This window comes from Pongo pygmaeus, chromosome 19 (genome assembly GCF_028885625.2).
Source record: "Pongo pygmaeus isolate AG05252 chromosome 19, NHGRI_mPonPyg2-v2.0_pri, whole genome shotgun sequence".
In the NCBI taxonomy this organism is placed as follows: Eukaryota; Metazoa; Chordata; class Mammalia; order Primates; family Hominidae; genus Pongo; species Pongo pygmaeus.
The window spans coordinates 4489337-4509819 of NC_072392.2; the positions used below are offsets into that span (position 1 = coordinate 4489337).

The window sequence follows — 20483 nt, forward strand, 5'->3', positions numbered from 1 at the left end:
AAGCAAACAAAAACAAGTGGGGAAAGGACACCCTTTTCAACAAATGGTTCTGGGATAATTGGCAAGCCACATGTAGAAGAATGAAACTGGATCCTCTTCTCTCACCTTACACAAAAATCAGCTCAAGACGGATCAAGGATTTAAATCTAAGACCTGAAACCATAACAATTCTAGAAGATAACATCAGAAAAATCCTTCTAGACACTGGCTCAGGCAAAGAGTTCATGACCAAGAACCCAAAAGCAACAAAAACAAAGATAAATAGATGGGACTTAACTAAAAAGCCTCTGCACAGCAAAACAAATAATCAGTAAACAACCCACAAAGCGGGAGAAAATCTTCACAAACTATGCATCTGACAAAGAACTAACAACCAGAATTTACAAAGAATTCAAACAAATCAGCCAGAAAAAAACAAATAATCACATCAAAAAGTAAGCTAAGGACATGAATAGTCAATTCTCAAAAGAAGATACACAAATGGCCAGCAAACATGAAACATCACTACCATTTGATCCAGCAATCCCACTACTGGACATCTACACAGAGGAAAAGATGCCATTATATGAAAAAGACCCTTGCGCACAATATTTTATAGCAGCACAATTCACAACTGCAAAAATAGGGAACCAGCCTAAACACCTATCAACCAACAAGTGGATAAAGAAAATGTGGTGTAGGCCAGGAGTGGCAGCTCATGCCTGTAATCCCAGCACTTTGGGAGGCCAAGGCAGGCAGATCACAAGGTCAGGAGTTCGAGACCAGCCTAGCCAACATGGTGAAACCCCGTCTCTACTAAAATTTAAAAAATTAGCCAGGCGTGGTGGCGCACGCTTGTAATCCTAGCTACTCAGGAGGCTGAGGCAAGAGAATTGTTTGAACCCGGGAGGCAGAGGTTGCAGTGAGCTGAGATCGTGCCACTGCACTCTAGCCTGGGCAACAGAGCAAAATTCGGTCTCAGAGGTAGGTAGGTAGGTAGGTAGGTAGGTAGGTAGGTAGGTGGGTAGATAGATAGATAGATAAATAGATAGACAGAAAATGTGGTGTATATATACCATGGAATACTACTCAGCCATAAAAAGGAACAAAATAATGGCATTCGCAGCAACCTGGATGGCGTTGGTGACCATTAATCTAAGTGAAGTAACTCGAGAATGAAAAACCAAACATCGTATGTTCTCACTTACAACTGGGAGTTAAGCTATGAGGACGCAAAGGCATAAAAATGATATAATGAACTCTGAGGACTTGGGCGGAAGGGTGACAGATGGGTGAGGGATAAAAAACTACATATTGAGTACAATGTACACTGCTCGGTTGATGGGTGCACCAAAATCTCAGAAATCACCACTAAAGAAATTATCCATGTAACCAAACACCACCTATTCCCCAAAACTACTAAAATAAAAATATATATATAGGCTGGGCGCAGTGGCTCACACCTGTAATCCCAGCACTTTGGGAGGCTGAGGCAGGCGGATCACTTGAAGTCAGGCATTTGAGACCAGCCTGGCCAACATGTTAAAACCTCGTCTCTACTAAAAATACAAAAATTAGCCAGGCGTGGTGGCAGAGGCCTGTAATCCCAGCTACTCAGGAGGTTGAGGCAGGAGAATCATTTGAACCCAGGAGGCAGAGGTTGCAGTGAGCCAAGATCATGCCACTGCCCTCCAGCCTGGGTGACAAAGCGAGACTCCATCTCAAAAAAAAAAAGTTTCTATTTGAAGCTTATCCTCCCACTATCAGGGAATTGTTTCCAATTATTCTGTCCTCAGAACTACATGTCCAAGTTGAAAAGAACATGCCACATCCAAGATGGGGAATAAGGTGGGGGAGGAGGAGGAAGTAGGGCAGCAGCTGAATCCTCACCTGTAACACCTGCTGAATGCTCCGAAGCCAAGACACACAGTGCTGCTGGAATAGCTCTGTGGGGCTCTCCCCTACCAGCAGGGACAGCAGACACAGGCCCTCGAACCTTCAAAGAAAGAAGAGAGTCATGATAAGTGGGCGGAGGCTAGACTTCAGAGAAAGTGACTGACTGCTCTTTTATTCTCACTAGGCTATAGCAAGACTTCACCCCCAGATCCCCTGTGGTTTCCAGCTCCTGAAATACTTGGAATAAGGTGGAAGAAGCAAAGAAAGAAGGGAGCAGAGGTAATCCCAGGGGGGAATAGGACAACTGGGAGCTGGAAAAGGTAGGGTTGAAATCAAGTGAGCTCACAAAAGGAATGTAACTCTCCACACTCTTGGGAATAGAGAGAGGTCTTGAATCCTGGGGATGGTAACAATGAAAGGCAAGATGTACATATGCCCACTTCCTAAGGGAACATGCCCCTGGAGAAAAAAAAGGGCCAAAGACTTACCGAGTTTTGATGGAACTGAGACGTGCATTACTGAGACTCACCAATGCCCCAAGAGCTGAAAGGTTCTAGAAGAAAGAAAACAGGGAAACGAGTCACAAACGGGATGTTAAAAATGCAGAAGATTCTTCAAGCCCTTCTCTGTCCCAGCACCTATGAAGCCTTTCTGAAGTCGCACCTCCTCTGAGGACAAAAGGCCATCCCACTAGAAGCCTTGAGCTTTTCCCCTTTTTTCCAGTGGGAAAGGCTGTTTCCCGGCCTTTCCTCGAATTATATTTTGCCTGATCCTTCCCCCCATGCCCCACCCAAGTAGTGCCAAACAGAGGACAGCCCAACCAATCCCACTACCAGACTTCAAAGATGGGTCTGCTTCACCTCTATATGTCTGGACAGCACCTAATAGGAGACATCCATAAATGCTTGCTGAATGGACACTGAACTCATCCATTATCCTTCCTTCACCCTCAAACAAATCCTCCTTCTCCTATTCCTGGCTTCCTTACAGCTGTAAAAATGCCAACATAGACCGAGTCAACCAGAATCCTCCTTCCAGTTCTCCCCTTCTCTCACATTCTGGAAGCCCACGAAAGATGTTTCCTCATCAGCCCCCCAGGTAACCTCTCCATGCCCCAAATGGCCAGCCTCCTCTCACAGCACCCGCGTCTCCCTAACGGCGTGCATCACTCCTTCTTCCAACACACACACTATGCATGAGGTTAGATGAAGGAATACAGAGCTGAATAAAATTAATAAGGTCTCTCCCTTTTGTGGAGGGAAATGTTTATTCATTTGTTCAATAAATATTTACTTGACATGGCCGGGAGCGGTGGCTCACGCCTGGAATCCCAGCACTTTGGGAGGCCAAGGCGGGCGGATCACGAGGTCAGGAGATCGAGACCATCCTGGCTAACATGGTGAAACCTCTTCTCTACTAAAATACAAAAAATTAGCTGGGCGTGGTGACGGGCGCCTGTAGTCCCAGCTACTTGGGAGGCTGAGGCAGGAGAATGACGTGAACCCAGGAGACGGAGTTTGCAGTGAGCCGAGATCGCACCACTGCACTCCAGCCTGGGCAACAGAGAGACTCTGTCTCAAAAAAAAAAAAAAGAAAATATTTACTTGATATATACTTCATGTGAGACCTTGTTTTAGGTGCCAGGTGCTTATTTTCTAGTTAGAGAAGACAGAAAATAAACAACTGACAAAGTAAATACATAGTATATCAGAGGGTGCTAAGAACTCCAAGGAAAAATAAAGCAGAGTAAGGAAGCAAAGAAGTGCCCAGAGTAGGCAAAGGAGACAGGATTTTATGTAGGAGAGTAGGTACAAAAAGCATCTCCAAAAAGCCATTTAGACCAGGCGTGGTAGCTCACGCCTGTAATCCCAGCACTTTGGGATGCCAAGGCAGGTGGGTCACCTGAGGTCAGGAGTTCGAGACCAGCCTGGCCAACATGGTGAAACCCCGTCTCTACTAAAAATACAAAAATTAGCTAGTTATGGTGACACGCGCCTGTCATCCCAGCTACTCGGGAGGCTGAAGCAGGAGACTCGCTTGAACCCGGGAGGCAGAGGTTGCAGTGAGCTGAGATCACACCATTGCACTCCAGCCTGGGCAACAAGAGCAAAACTCCACCTCAAAAAAAAAAAAAAAAGCCATTTAGCAGAGACCTAAAGGAAAGTGAGAATAAGATGTATTGACACTCTCATACATTTACCACAAATATAAAATGGTGCAGCCACTTTGGAAAGCAATCTGGCAGTTCCTCAAAAAGTTATACATAGAGTGAACACATGACCCAGCCCTTCCACCCTAACGTATATACCCAACAGAAATGAAAACCTACATCCTCACAATAACTTGTACATGGACATTCACAGCAGCATCATTCATAATAACCAAAAAGGGAAAACAACCCAAACGTCCACCCATTGGTGAACAGATCAAATGTAGTGCAGCAGCTCCCCCTTATCTGCAGGGGGTGCTTCCAAAACCCCAGGCAGGTGCCTGAAACCTCAGAAACTTCGGATACTACCAAACCCTACATAAACTATTTTTTTTCCTATACATATGAGCCTATGAAAGATTTCATCAGTTAGGCACAGTAAGAGATTAACCACCACTAATAATAAAGTACAGCAACTGTAATAACATACCAGCATCTCTACTCTTATGCTTTGGGCCACTATGAAGTAAAATAAAGGTGACTTGAACACGAGCACTGCAAATACCGCCACAGTGGATCTGATCACCGAGATGGTTACGAAGTGACCCTCAGGCAGGGAGCGTGTGCAACATGGATACACTGGACAAAAGGATGATTCATGTCCGATTCACATCCCAGGTAAGATGAAGCAGAACTGCTCGAGAGTCCATCACGCTGCTCAGAATGGCAGGTAATTTAAAACTTACGAATTACTTATTTCTGGAATTTTCCAGCTAATACTTTCAGACCATGGTTGACCACAGGTAAGTAAAACCATGGAAAGGGAAAGCACAGATAAGAGGGGACTATTGGATAAAAGGCCATAAATAGGAATGAAGTTTTAGCCGGGCACAATGGCACCCGCCTGTAGTCCCAGCTACTTGGGAGGCTGAGGCATAAGAATCACTTGACTAATCCTAAGAGTTTGAATCCAGCCTAGGCAACACAGCCAGACCCAACATAGCAAAACAGAAAAGAGTAATAAAGTCTTGATACGTGGATGAACCTTGAAAACTGACTGCTAAGTGAAAGAAGCCAAACCCAAATGCTACATATTATACAATTCATTTCTATCAAATGGCCAGAATAGGGAAATCTCTAAAGAAAAAAAGTAGATTAGTGTTTGCCTAAAGCTGGAGGCAGCCAGGGAGGGCTTGGTGGGCAATGGGAATGACTGTAAGTGGGTACAGAATTCCTTTATGGAGTGATGAAAATGTTCCAAAACTGAGCACAGCAATGACTGCACAACTCTGCAAATATACTAAATCCACGGAATTGCATACTCTAAGTGAGTGAACTGTGGCCAGGAACAGTGGCTCATATCTATAATCCCAGTACTTTGGGAGGCCAAGGTGGGCAGACCACCTGAGGTCAGGGGTTTGAGACCAGCCTGGCCAACATGGTGAAATGCCATCTCTATCAAAAATACAAAAAAAAAAAAAAAAAAAAAATCAGCCAGGCGTGGTGGCAGGTGCCTGTAATCCCAGCTACTCCAAAGGTTGAGGCAGGAGAACCACTTGAGAACGGGAGGCAGAGGTCGCAGTGAGCCAAGATCGTGCCACTGCACTCCAGCCTGGGTGACAGAATGAGACTCCACCTCAAAAAAATAAAATAAAATAAAATAAAAATAAAATGGGCCGGGCACGGTGGCTTACGCCTGTAATGCCAGCACTTTGCGGGCATTACATGACTCATGACTCATGAGGTCAGGAGTTCAAGACCAGCCTGGCCAACATGGTGAAACCCCGGCTCTACTAAAAATACAAAATTAGCCAGGCCTAATTTTGTTTGGTGGTGGGTGCCTGTAATCCCAGCTACTCAGAAGGCTAAGGCAGGAGAATCGCTTGAACTCGGGAGAATCGCTTGAACCCAGGAGAATCACTTGAACCCGGGAGAATCGCTTGAACCCAGGATGCAGAAATTGCAGTTTGCCAAGATTGCGCCACTGTACTCCAGCCTGGGCGATAATGCGAGACTCCATTTCGAAAAAAATAAAAGGCCAGGCACCGTGGCTCACGCTTGTAATCCCAGCACTTTGGGGAGCCGAGGCAGGTGGATCACGAGGTCAGGAGTTTGAGACCAGCCTGGCCAACATGATGAAAACCCGTCTCTACTAAAAAATACAAAAATTAGCCGGACATGGTGGCAGGCGCCCATAATCCCAACTACTAGGGAGGCTGAGGCAGGAGTATCGCTTGAACCCGGGAGGCAGAGGTTGCGGTGAGCCAAGATCACACTACCGCACTCCAGCCTGGGCAACAGAGTGAGACTCTGTCTGGAAAAAATAAATAAATAAATAAATAAAATGGCTAAATTGTATGGGTTGTGAATTATATCTCAATAAAGCTGTTTTGGCCAGGCATGGTGGCCTGTAACCCCAAAATTCTGGGAAACCAAGGCAGGCAAATCACTTGAGGCCAGGAGTTCCAGACCAGCCTGGGCAACAGAGAGACCCCACCTCTACAAAAATTTTTTAAAAATTAGGCAGGTGCAATGGCATGCACCTGCAGTCCCAGCTACTTGGGAGGCTGAGGCAGAAGGATCGCTTGAATCCAGGCGTTCAAGGCTGCAGTGAGCTATGAACACACTACTATACTCCAGCCTGGGCAAAAGAGTGAGACTCTCTCTCTTAAAAAAAAAAAAAAAAAAAAAAAATCTGGCTGGGGGCAGTGATTCACACCTGTAATCCCAGCACTTGGGGAGGCCAAGGTGGGCGGATCACTTGAGGTTAGGAGTTTGAGAACAGCCTGGCCAATGCGGTGAAACTAAAAATCTAAAAATCTACTAAAAATACAAAAATTAGCCAGACGTGGTGGTGTGGTTTTGCCATATTGGTCAGGCTGGTCTCCAACTCCTGACCTCAGGTGATCTGCCTGCCTTGGCCTCCGAAAGCGCTGGGATTACAGGAGTGAACCACCGTGACCGCCCCCCATGAAGCTGTTTTTATAAAAAGGCATACTGATAACCATAAAAAAAGAGTGTTCCAGGAAAAGAAAAAAAAAGAGGCTGGGCAAGGGGCTCATGACTGTAATCCTAACACTGGGAGGCCAAGGCAGGAGGATTGCTTGAGCCCAGGAGGTCAAGATCAGCCTGTGCAACCGAGGGAGACCCCCATCTCCACAAAGAATTTTTAAAAATTAGCTGAACATGGTGGAGGGCACCTGTGGTCACAGCTACTTGGGAGGCTAAGGTGGGAGGGCTGCTTGACCCTGGGAAGTCAAGACTGCAGTGAGCCACGATCGCCACCACTACACTCCAGCCTGAACGGCAAAGCAAGATCCTGTCCCAAAAAAGAAAAATAAAAAGAGCGAAGACTGTGAGATGAGAGAATACTTCGTATTTCCAAAGAACAACAAGGAGACAACTGTTGATGGAGAAAAGTGAGCAAGGTGGAGAGGAGTAATCAATGATGAAGGTTAAGGGAGTGGGGCCAGACTGTGCAGAGCCATATAGGTGATTACCGACTTTCACCCCGAATAAGATAAAAGCCACTAGGGGGAGAGAGAAATTGCACAGAGGAGTGACAATATCTGACTTCTGGTTTGCTTTTTGTTTTTTGTTTTTTTTTAATCAACAGCATTTGTGTTGTCTTGTTGAGAAGGCAGAAGCAAGCAGATGAGGTAGAAGGTTACTGTAACATTCCAGACAAATGATGATGCAGCTTGAAGAATGTGGTAACTGTGGAGATACAAACCAGTCAAAATCAGGAAGTATTGTGAAGGTAGAGCCAACGGGATGTGCCATCAAATTGGATATGGGTGGAAAATAAAAAGAAGGGTCCAAGATAACGCCAAGGTTTTTTGCTGAACAACTGGAAAGATGAAGCTGCCACTCACCGAGAAGGGAACTAATGCAGGAGGAGCAGGTTTTGGGGTGACAATCGGGAGTTCAGTTTCAGATCTGTTCAATCTGTGATGTGTATTTAACATGAAAATGGAGATGCCAAATAGGCACTGGATAGACAAGTGTGATGAGAACTTCTGGCTGGAGATGTAAACTCAGGAGTTGTTGGCCTTGAGACTGGATCAGTTCACCAAGGGAATAAGAGTAAAGAGAGAAGAGAAACAGTGCAAGGCCTGGGTTGTAGGCACTCAAACCTTCAGAGGTCACAGAGGTGAGGAGGGATCAGTCTTTACTGGAAAGGAGTAACCAGTGTGGTAACAGGAGAATCGAGAGGAGAGGAGAGGAGAGGAGAGGGGCTGGGAGGGTGACTCACGCCTATAATCCCAGTACTTTAGGAGGCTAAAGTGGGAAGACTGCTTGAGCTCAAGAGTTCAAGACCAGCCTGAGCAATATAGCAAGACCTTGTTTCTACTAAAAATCAAACAAATTAGCTGGGTGTGGGGGCACACACCTGTGGTCCCAGCTACCCAGAAGGCTGAGGAGGGAGGACTGCCTCAGCCTGGAAGATCAAGGCTGCAGTGAGCTATGATCGCGCCACTGCACTCCAGCCTGGGCAACACAGCAAGACCCTGTCTCAGTGAAATAAACAAACAAAAACAAAAAGACAGGGGAGAGATATCCCAGAAGTCAAGTGAAGACAGTTTTTTAAAAGGAAGGTATAATTAACTGTATCAAATGGTACCGATAAGTCAAATATGATGACCCAAATTGACCTTTGAACTTAATGTCTTGATGGACACCAGTGATCTTCAAGAGTTACCATTTCACCCAGCAAAGGGTTGTTTCGGCAGCATTTAGGCTAAAAGCCTGAATGTAATGAGTTCAATGGAACACACATCATAGTAATAATTCATTCAGGGAAGAACCTTTCATAGATGTTAAAATGAGTGGGTGAAAGGTTGACAAGACCTAAGACATTCACATTATCTCCCCCCAAGACATTTAATTACAAATGAAAAAAAAAATCATACCTTTATAACAGTGAAGAAACCTGGCAGAGACCTGCTTAACCTAGAATACTTGCTCCTGATATGATGCACCAAGAATGACACATCATTTCTGCAGGGATTTTTTTTTTTTTTTGTAGAGACGGGGTCTTGCCATGTTGCCCAAGCTAGTCTTGAACTCCTGCGCTCAGTGATCCTCCCACTTCGGCCTCCCACTAAGCCTGTGAATCTCATGCTGGGATAACAGGCATGAGCCACTGCACCTGGACGACTTCTGCAGTATTCTTGCTGAAAACGCACAAATCTCCAGTTTAATTTGTCTGCTGTTTCCTCACGATTAGATTCTAATCTGAGGGGCATCCTACAAAATAACTATCCTGTACTCTTTAAAAATATCAAGATCATAAGACAAAGGCTGAAGAACTATTTCAGATTAAAGAAGACTAAAGAGACATTATAACTAAAAGCAAGCTGGGCGCGGTGGCTCACGCCAGCACTTCGGGAGGACAATGCGGGTGGATCATCTGAGGTCAGGAGTTCGAGACCAGCCTGGCCAACATGGCGAAACCCCATCGCTACTAAAAAAAAAAAAAAAATTAGCCAGGCGTGGTAGCAGGCGCTTGTAATCCCAGCAACTTGGGAGGCTGAGGCAGGAGAATCACTTAAACCCAGGGGGCGGAGGTTCCAGCGAGCCAAGATGAGGCCACTGCACTCCAGCCTAGGCGACAGAGTGAGATTCTTTCTCAAAAAAAAAAAAAAAAAAAAGCAAAACAAACAACAAAAACAACTAAATACAACGTGTGATCCTGCATTAAATCCCGGACTAGAAATTTTGTTGTTGTTGTTGTTGTTATAACGGATGCCTTTAGGTGAACTGATGGCAAAACTTAAAAAAGATCTGTAGGTTAAATAATTTATTGTACCAATATTAATTCTCTGATCATGATGATAGAGTATGGTTATGTAAGAGAATGTCCTTGTTTTTAAGAAAATACACACTAAAATATGTCAAAGTAAAAGGACATCATATCTGCAACTTACTCCTAAATGGACCCAGAAAAAATATCTGAAAGAATTCCTGTATCCTCTTCACCCAGAATTCTCCAATTTTCAATGTGCATTTATGTTATTCTCAGAATGATCGTTTAGGAGATCTGTCATTATCAGAATAACATAAATATGCATTTAAAAACTGAAGAATCCAGCCAGGTGCGGTGGCTCAGGCCTGTAATCCCAGCACTTTGAGAGGCCGAGGCAGGTGGATCACTTGAGGTCAAGAGTTCAAGACCAGCCTGGCCAACATGGCATAATCCCGCCTCTACTAAAAATATAAAAATTAGCCGGGTGTGTGGTGCAGGCCTGTAATCCCAGCTACTTGGGAGGCTGAGGCAGGAGAATCGTTTGAATCCGGGAGGCAGAAGTTGCAGTGAGCTGAGACTCCTTCTCAAAAAAAAAAAAAAAAAAAAAAGGCTGGGCGCGGTGGCTCACGCCTGTAATCCCAGCACTTTGGGAGGCCGAGGCGGGCAGATCACGAGGTCAGGAGATCGAGACCGTCCTGGCTAACACGGTGAAACCCCATCTCCACCAAAAATACAAAAAAAATAGCCGGGCATGGTGGTGGGCACCTGTAGTCCCAGCTACTTTGGGAGGCTGAGGCAGGAGAATGACGTGAACCCGGGAGGCAGAGCTTGCAGTAAGCCAAAATCACACCACTGCACTCCAGCCTGGGTGACAAAGCGAGACTCCGTCTCAAAAAGAAAAAAAAAAAAAATGGAGAATCTAGGAGAAGGGTATATATTGAAATTCTTTCAAATATTGTCCCAACTTTTCTGTAAATTTTCAGTTATTTCAAAGTAATGCTAAAAGAAGAAGATTGAGAGACAAAAAGTACAGATAACACTTTTAAGGAGTTTTTGCCATAAAAGGAAGTACACAAATGGCAAATGAGGCAGTAGCTAGAGGGTGATTTGTTTGTTTTTTGAGACAAAGTCTCCCTCTGTTGCCCAGGCCAGAGTTCACAGGCGCAATCTCGGCTCACTGCAATGTCTGCCTCCCAGGCTCAAGCAATTCTCCTGCCTCAGCCTCCTGATTAGCTGGGATTACAGGCATGCACCACCACGCCCAGCTAATTTTTGCATTTTTAGTAAAGATGAAGTTTTGCCATGTTGGTCAGGCTGGCCTCGAACTCCTGGCCTCAAATGATCTACCCATCTCAGCCTCCCAAAGTGCTGGGATTACAGATGTGAGTCACTGCACCCAGCCCTCAGAGGGTGATTTTTTTTTTTTTTTTTTTTTTTTTTTTTGAGAAGGAGTTTCACTCTGTCGCCCAGGCTAGAGTGCAGAGGCGCAATCTCGGCTCACTGCAACCTCTGCCCCCTGAGTTCAAGCGATTCTCCTGCCTCAGCCTCCTGAATAGCTGGGATTACAGGATTACAGATGCCTGCCACTGCGCCCGGCTAATTTTTGTATTTTTTAATAGAGACGGGGTTTCACCATCTTGGCCAGGCTGGTCTTGAACTCCTGACCTTGTGATCCACCCGCCTTGGCCTCCCAAAGTGCTGGGATTACAGGCGTGAGCCACCACACCTGGCCGAGGGTGAAGTTTTGAGCTGTATGCTGATGAAAATGATCCAACAAAAAGAGAGGCCAGGTGCAGTGGCTCATCCTTGTAATCCCAACATTTTGGGAGGCTGAGGCAAGAAGATTTTTTTATTTAAGTAGGAGTACACTCTAAAATATGACAAAAAGTGGCCGGGTGTGGTGGCTCACGCCTATATTCTCAGCACTTTGGGAGGTCGAGGGGGGAGGATCACTTGAGGTCGGAAGTTCGAGACCAGCCTGACCAACATGGTGAAACTCCGTCTCTACTAAAAATACAAAATTAGCGGGGTATGGTGGCAGGCGCCTGTAATCCCAGTTACTCAGGAGGCTGAGGCGTACGTAGAAAACAGAACAAGATGCTGTCTCCGTCCTTCAAAAGAATATACAGGATAAATGACATTTGGGATTTGCTTTAAAATGGTCCATCAAGCTGAGCACGGTGGTTTACCTCTGTAATCCCAGGATTTTGGGGGGCCAAGGCAGGAGGATCACTTGAGTTCAGGAGTTCAAGACCAGCCTGGACAACATATAGAGCCCTCATGTCTACAAAAAAATTTTTTAAATTAGCCAGGGGTGGTGGCACACCTGTAGTCCCAGCTACCCGGGAGGCTGAGGTGGGAGGATTACTTGAACCTGGGAGGTTGAGGCCAAGGCTGCAGTGAGCCATAATCTGGCCACTGGACTCCAGCCTGAGTTAGAGTAAGACCCTATCTCAAAAAAAAAAAAAGAAAAAGAAAAAGAAAGAAAGAAAAAGCAAAGTTCCACTTAAAAAAAAAAAAAAAGCCAGGCTATGGGAGGAATGAAATAACACTGGCAAACGTTCACTGTTAAATTTGAGTGATGGGGGCAGCATAGGGTGGGGTGGTGAAAATATTATTTATGTCTGAAATTTTACATAAGTTTTATTAATTACATACAAGAACAAATCAAAGACTTGTTGGGCGTAGGGGAGAGAGGTTGTAAGTATATGTGAAATAAATAAACAGACAGTAGGATAAAGAGCAGTCAATCATAAGTGGCCAAGAAATATATCCCAAAGGCAGTGACAAATAAGCAAAGAATTGAGAAGACTGGGAAGGAGGATGAGAGTTGGGGGCGGGGTGGGGGCGCTGCACAGGGAGGGATTCCAAGAGAACAGTAAGTACAAAGGCTCTGAGGAAAGAACACCCAGAGGCTGAAGGATTTTTAAAAGCTGCAAACAGGATCAGAATTTTACCTTAGAAAGCTCACTCCAGCTACTGTGTGGGGAACGGATTAAAGAGGGCAAGACTGAAGGCAAGGAGACCCGTTAGAAGATTGTTGCTATAATATACTCCAAGCTAGATATGGAGCACTATGGTAGGATCGTTCCATTTTGGAACTACTGAGCTTGCAGTACCTGCAGAAAGGCCATGTTGGTAGGTAGGTGATCAAACAGTGGATCCCCCTTGCTTGCAAGCTCCAGGTCTATCGCTGACTTTCATTTCTCATCTTAACTAGACTAGAAATTCTCTGAGGGAAAGGACCATGTCTTATTTATCTACCTAGAGACGAGGGACAGTACCTAAAACATAACAGATACTCAATAAATGTTTGTTGAATGAAACCTTTGGGGGAAGGAAAGGAAACCCTCCACATAATCCCATGTATTGAGGATCCAATTCAAAGGACACAAGTAGAAAAAAAATTCAAGGTAGGATGTATCTAAAAATGTAGCACAGGAAATATTAAAGGGCGGCCCTAGTTTCCCACATCGCTTTTAGCTTCTTTACTCAAAATTCTACTAGACTTCAGACACTTAAGAAAAATAAGCAGGACGTTAAGTTCATGTAGTTGACTTTGAGGGAGGAGAGGAAGTCCTGAAAGAGATGATGAAATAAATCACACATTTATAGGCAGGATAGGGAACATTTCACAAATACTTATAAAAAAAAATTTCTGGTGGGCTAGGCACCGTGGCGCGTGCCTGTAATCCCAGCACTTTGGGAAGCCAAGGCAAGTGAATCGCCTGAGCTCAGGAGTTTGAGACCAGCCTGGGCAACATGGCAAAACCCCGTCTCTACCAAAAATACAAAAATTAGCCGGGCATGGTGGTGCGTGCCTGTGGTCCCAGCTACTCTGGAGGCTGAGGAGGGAGGATCCCTTGAGGCTGGGAAATGGAGGTTGCACTGAGCCAAGATCACGCCACTGCACTCCAGAGTAAGACCTTGTCTCAAAAATAATAATAATAATAATTCTCGGACTATTGTGAGATAAAGAAAACAGAAAAAAACCCCACTGTAATATAACTGACTGATGAAAACCACATAAATTAGAAGAGGGGAATTTAGAGAGAAGAGAAAATACATAATCAGCTCCAGCCTCTGATACTGGGCTAAGATAGCAGATATAGTTTTGTCACCCTCAATTATGCAGAGTAATGTTAAAGACAAACAGATAGGGTTATCTGCGATAAATCTGGGGCTAAGGTTATTGAACCACCCAGCAGATTGTGACAACCATCTTCCTGGAAGGTAGCATAGAGCTGGGAAGGTCCCGGGAATGAAGGGTGGACACAGAAGATCTCGTGTACATGGGTCTTAAAGGATGGGTAGAATTTGGGGGAGGTTTAGTGGGAGAGGAGGGAGGATAGGAGATTGTTAAAGGAGCAGCTATTACGGGCTAGAAATACGCCTTCTTAGAATCAGTGCCTTCACCTGGACAAGATGGTGGGGGTTCAAGCTAGAATGGGGGCAATGAGAAAGATGGAAAAGAGTGGACAGATCTGAAAACTACTCAAAGGATAAAATCAACAGGACTTGATAGATTGCTTATGGAGGTGTATGAAAAAGAGTTTAGAATTACTTGAGTGTCTAGCTTGCAGAACTGAATGGTTATTAGATTCCATTCTCATAGAAGTCCAAAGGCTCCTAACCCGGCCTAAAACGCTCTGCATGACCCCACCACTGCCTACCCATCTCACCAGTCTCATCTGTACCCACTCTCTTCCCCTCCACATCTGAGCCCCAGGAACGATGCCCTTCTTTCCAGTTCCTTCCTACCACAGGGCCTTCCCACATGAGCTCTCCTCTGACTGAACAGCCCCTCCCATATTTTTTCCCTACCTAACCCCTATTCATCTTTAGGGTCTCAGCTTAAACGCCAGTTTCTTTGGAAAATCTCTGCCAGTCTTCAGATAAGGTTAGAGACCCCGATATTCAATTCTCATCTTGTTTTGCAGCATTTTGTGTACCGCCACCACGTCTGTAACCGGAGCGCCTAGTACAGTAGCTGACCCTCAATAAGAGCTCAGTAAATGTTTATTGTTGAATGCGTCATTAAGTCAGTCGAAACAATCCTCGAAACAGATACTGCCAGAGGAAAAAGAGGCTTTTAGATTATACAACGAGTGAGTGACCGGGCCTGGAACCTAATCGATTCCTGTGTGCCGACCAATAGCCTAACAACAGAAAAATAAGGCCCATTTTTCCCCTGGAGAAACTCCCATGGCCGATAAAGGAGAAATACGTGCATCCCGTCCGGACTGATACTTGGATCCCCTTTCTGCCCGCAGCTCTCCTTCCCTCAACCTCCCTATCGCACTTGCACTGCACCGTAATCCCGGCGCACAGGTGCCGCGCCAACCTCCCACAGGGCCGCGGGCACGCGGGCCACGGACTCACCTGGGCCCCGCCCACCGACCCATGCAGCCGCAATAGGCACATGAGCCCGGGCAAATGTGGGGCCGAGCGGTTTGGGGGATGCACCGGAGCAACGGCAGACCCCGTTCGAGGTTGCAGCAAACCAGAAACACTCTCCAGCAGCAGCAGGCGGAGCCGCGGGCCCGAGCTCACTGCCGAGAGACCCCCGGTCCCGCCAGGAACCCCAGCCGCGGAGCCCGCAGAGGGCCCACTCAGAACGGCTGCCGCCATCTTCCTCTGGGCTTCAGTGGTGGCGTGGCGCGATGACGCAAACACACCGCGACGGCCGCCTACTGGGGAGGGGGCGTGGGGAGGGGGCTGCGGTCCTGCGCACTGGATGAAGGCAGGCTGGACTCGCGGGCTCAGGCTGGGAAGGAGCATGCGCGGGGAGAGCAGCCTGGGCGCCGAGGCAGTGCTCGGTTCCCGGAGTGATGGCGGATGAGGCTTCCTGTGAGCGTGTCCGAGGCGGTCCTGTAATGTTTAAGGTACACGTGGTCCGGACAAAAGGCGCCAAAGTCGGAACGATTTCCATTTAGCGGACGGAGTCTCGGTACATCTTCGCTGTAGGAATCAGTATCTTTTTTATTTTTATTTTTTTTTTGAGACGGAGTCTCGCTCTGTGGCCCAGGCTGGAGTGCAGTGGCGCGATCTCGGCTCACCGCAACCTCCACCTCCCGGGTTCAAGCGATTTCCCTGCCTCAGCCTCCCGAGTAGCTGGGATTACTGTCGCGCGCCACCACGCCCGGCTAATTTTTTTGTATTTTTGTAGAGATGGGGTTTCACCATGTTGGCCAGGCTGGTCTTGAACTCCTGACCTCAGGTGATCCGCCCGCCTCGGCCTCCCAAAGTGCTGGGATTACAGGCATGAACCACCGCGCCCGGCCCAGGAATCAATAACTTGTGTGTGTGTGTGTGTGTGTGTGTGTGTGTGTGTGTGTGTGTGTGCGCGCGCGCCAAAGATTTATTTCTTCATTTCTTGCATTTGAAGTACTCTTCGAAGACATCCTTGGCCTGAGACTCCTTGCCATAGTCCTTAACTACTACACAACTGCAACCAACCACTTTACGGGGTTTCCCCTCTCTGTCAATTTTACAGAGCCCTACCCATTCTCCTAGTTTCTCGTCATCAACCTTAATTGGGTTGATTTGGTGTTCAGCACAAAGGGCCTCCACCAACTTGACATACATAGTAGGCTCATCACAGTTGGATGCAAGCACACAAAGATGGGCTTGGCGTTTGTCTAAGGCTTTGGCAGCTTCGTGAATTCCACGTGCTAGGTCATGGTGGATGATGGCGGTCTTCAGCACCTCTTGTAAAGCAGTATTAACGTCCATTACACCTCCAGCAGCAATGCCTTCCTCGGCCATGGCGGTGGGTTACGGGTGAAGCTGAATCTTGAACGTACCCAAGTCTCCGCCTCTGCGCAACTCGGCGGCGGCAGGGAAAGAGAAGGAATCAAGAACTCTAGGTGACTTGAAATCACAGACATTTTTAACTACATTTGCAACTTCAGAAATGATACAAGATGTGCGCCTTGCAAAAGCCAATTCAAACAGTATAGAAGGGCATAAAGTAAAAACTGCCCCTCCCCGCAAAGCCCTGCCCCAGTAACGGGTATACTTTCCTAATATTAGTCTATGCACAAGCACATAAATGAATATTTTACAAGATTGGGGTCTGCGTGGGGCTTTCTTCACTCATGGCCTTCTTTATGCTGTTTTTTAAACTGTGGTATGAATGAAATGGGTGCACCATGAGTTAATAATTCTATTGCTGAATTAATACCTAAAGGCTGCTCCAGCTTTTTGCTAATGCATACACTGTAGTGAACACGCTAATACCTCTACGTTTGTGTACTTTTGTGATTGTTAGCTTCAAATCCAAGAGTCATCATTTTTCCTTTTTTTTTTTTTGAGGAGTCTCTCTCTGTCTCCCAGGCTAGAGTGCAATGGCACGATCTCGGCTCACAGCAACCTCCGCCTCCCAAGTTCAAGTGATTCTCCTGCCTCAGCCTCCCAGGTAGCTGGAAGTACAGGCACCTGCCACCATGCCCAGCTAATTTTTGTATTTTTAGTAGAGACGGGGCTTCACCATGTTGGCCAGGCTGGTCTCAAACTCCTGACCTCAAGTGATCTGCCGGCCTCAGCCTCCCAAAGTCCTGGGATTACAGGTGTGAGCCACCCTGCCTGGCCCATTTTTCCTCTTATTGCCTCCTATCTCATCCTTCAAGTCCTGGCATTCTGCCTCCAAAATACATTAACCCAATAGCGTTAATTTTTCTCCATCTCCACTGCCGCTCCGGTCCAAATTACCATTCACTCTCACCTAGTCTCTTACAAAGCCTTCATTGCTCTCTGCTTCCGTCTTGGCACCCTGTAGTCCCTTCACGCAGCAACCAAAGTGGTCTTTTCAAATGTAAACTAGTTCTTGTCACTCCTAGCTTCAACCCCTCTGTGGCTTCCAAATGTGATGAGAATGAAATCCCATTCAGAGGCCTACAAGAATCCATCCAATCTGACTCATACCCACCTCCCTGACCTCAACACATACCACAAGTACCACTTTCCTTCTCTCTTCCTATTCTTGAGCCACACTAGCCTTCTTTCTATTCTCCAGCAAAGCCCATTCTCACATCCGAACCTTTGCGCATGTTGCTGATTCTGCTGGAGAAACTCTCATTTGATTCTGTGTAACTGACACCATCTTGCCATCCTGAGAGGACTTCTTTTTTGGTAGCTCCCATTCCAACCCCCATCAGCCTCCATCACATTTGCCTGCTTATAATTCATGTCATTACCAGGAATTTATTTGCTTTCTTATTTATTAACTATCTCTTGTCTAAAATACAAACTCCATGAAAGGGCTCTTGTCTCCTACACTATGCTATTCTCATCACCTAGAATGGTGCCTGGCACATAAAAGGTGCTGAAAAAATATTTCCCCAGGCTGGAGTGCAGTGGCATGATCACAGCTCACTGCAGCCTTGACCTCCCAGTTCAAGCGATCCTCCCACCTCAGCCTCCCTAGCATGTGGGACTCTAGGCACTAGCCACTATACTTGGCTCATTTTTGGTTTTTTGGAGGTTTTTTGTTTTTTTCTTTTTTTTCCCCCTCAAGACGGAGTTTCGCACTGTCACCCAGGCTGGAGTGCAGTGGCACGATCATGGCTCACTGCAAGCTCTGCCTCCTGGGTTCAGGCCATTCTCCTGCCTCAGCCTCCCAAGTAGCTGGGACTACAGGCGCCTGCCACCATGCCCGGCTAATTTAGTATTTTTTTAGTAGAGACGGTTTCATCATGTTAGCCAGGATGGTCTCGATCTCCTGACCTCATGATCTGCCCGCCTCAGCCTCCCAAAGTGCTGAGATTACAGGCATGAGCCACCACGCCTGGCCCGTTTGTTTTTGAGACGAAGTTTCACTATTGTCACTCAGGCTGGAGTGTAACGGTGCGATCTCAGCTCACTGCAACCTCCGTCTCCCAGGTTCAAGCGATTCTCCTGCCTCAACCTCACGAGTAGCTGGGATTATAGGCTAAATTTCACCATGTCGGCCAGACTGGTCTCGAACTCCTGTCCTCAGGTGATCCGCCCCCACCTCGGCCTCCCAAAGTACTGGGATTACAGGCGTGAGCCACTGCACCCAACCCCCTCTGCTTTAAAAACCACTACTGGTTCCACGTGTCCTTCTGTGGGGCCCTCAATCTCACTCCATCTGCTATACAAAATCCTCCACAGCCTGTTCCAGGCTTCCCCACCAACACTACGCAACAGGGTGTGCCTTGTCTTTCTCTTTGAAATGCCCTTTCTCAACTTCTGCCCGGCTGGGCGCAGTGGCTCACGCCTGTAATCCCAGCACTTTGGGAGGCTGAGGCAGGTGGAACACAAGGTCAGGCGTTCGAGACCAGCTTGGCCAACATGGTGAAACCCGGTCTCCATTAAAAATACAAAAAGTAGCCAGGCATTGCAGGCTCCTGTAATCCCAGCTACTCGCGAGGCTGAGGCAGAGAATTGCTTGAACCCAGGAGGCGGAGGTTGCAGTGAGCCGAGATCACGCCACTGCACTCCAGCCAAGGTGACAGAGTGAGACTCCATCTCAAAAAAAAGAAAAAAAAGAGGCCGGGCGCAGTGGCTCACGCCTGTAATCCCAGCACTTTGGGAGGCCCAAGCAGGCAGATCATCTGAGGTCAGGAGTTCAAGACCAGCATGGCCAACATAGTGAAACCCCATCTCTACTAAAAATATATATATATAAACTAGCCAGGCATGGTAGTGGACGCCTGTTAATCCCAGCTACCCAGGAGGCTGAGGCAGGAGAACTGCTTGAACCCAGGAGATGGAAGTTGCAGTGAGCCGACACAGCATCACTGTGTCCGGAATTGGTGGGGTTTTTGGTCTCACTGACTTTAAGACTGAAGCCGTGGACCCTTGCAGCGAGTGTTACAGCTCTTAAAAGCGGCGTGTCCGGAGTTTTTTCCTTCTGATGTTCAGATGTGTTCGGAGTTTCTTCCATCTGGTGGGTTCGTGGTCTCGCTGGGTCAGGAGTGAAGCTGCAGACCTTCACAGTGTTATAGCTCTTAAGGCCTCAAGGTCTGGAGTTGTTTGTTCCTCCTGGTGGGTTTGTGGTCTCGGTGGCTTCAGGAGTGAACCTACAGACCTTCACAGTGAGTGTTACAGCTCTTAAAGGCAGTGTGGACCCAAAGAGTGAGCAGCAGCAAGATTTATTGCAAAAAGCAAAAGTACAAAGTTTCCACATTGTGGAAGGGGATATGAGCAGGTTGCCGCTGTTGGTTCAGGCAGCCTGCTTTTATTTGCTTATCTGGCCACACCCACATCCTGCTGATTGGTCTATTTTGGCAGGGTGCTGATTGGTGCATTTACAATCCCTGAGCTAGACACAAAAGTTCTCCAGTCCCCACTAGATTAGCTAGATACAAGAGTATAGACACAAAGGTTCTCGGAGTCCCCACCAGAGTAGCTAGATACAGAGTGTCAATGGGTGCATTCACAAACCCTGAGCTAGACACAGGGTGCTGATTGGTGTGTTTACAAACCTTGACCTAGATACAGACGGCCGATTGGTGTTTTTACAATCCCTTAGCTAGACAGAAAGGTTCTCCAAGTACCCACCAGACTCAGGAGGCCATCTGGCTTCACCCAGTGGATCCCGCACGGGGGCCGCAGGTGGAGCTGCCTGCCAGTCCTGCTCTGTGCACCCGCACTCCTCAGCCCTTGGGTGGTCGATGGGACTGGGTGCGGTGGAGCAGGGGGCAGCGCTCCTCGAGGAGGCTTGGGCCACACAGGAGCCCACGG

At 47.0% G+C, this 20483-nt stretch overlaps 2 protein-coding genes across 2 annotated transcripts in view; both read right to left on the reverse strand.

Annotated features, from left to right (window-relative positions):
- The window catches only part of PELP1 (proline, glutamate and leucine rich protein 1), a 33312-nt gene extending 17692 nt beyond the window's left edge, over positions 1–15620 (reverse strand). The window contains exons 1-3 of the mRNA XM_054459333.2: positions 15156–15620; positions 2364–2428; positions 1870–1975 (exon numbers count right to left, since the gene is read on the reverse strand). Of these exons, the coding sequence (XP_054315308.2) occupies positions 1870–1975; positions 2364–2428; positions 15156–15554 (570 nt within the window). The 5' untranslated portion in view covers positions 15555–15620. The remainder of the gene's footprint in view (positions 1–1869; positions 1976–2363; positions 2429–15155) is intronic.
- Positions 15621–16133: 513 nt separating this feature from the next.
- On the reverse strand, positions 16134–16604 carry LOC129018113 (small ribosomal subunit protein eS12-like). Its single transcript, XM_054459335.2, has one exon. The coding sequence runs from the start codon at positions 16539–16541 to the stop codon at positions 16143–16145; it is 399 nt and encodes a 132-aa protein (XP_054315310.1). The 5' UTR covers positions 16542–16604; the 3' UTR covers positions 16134–16142.
- Positions 16605–20483: the final 3879 nt, after the last annotated feature.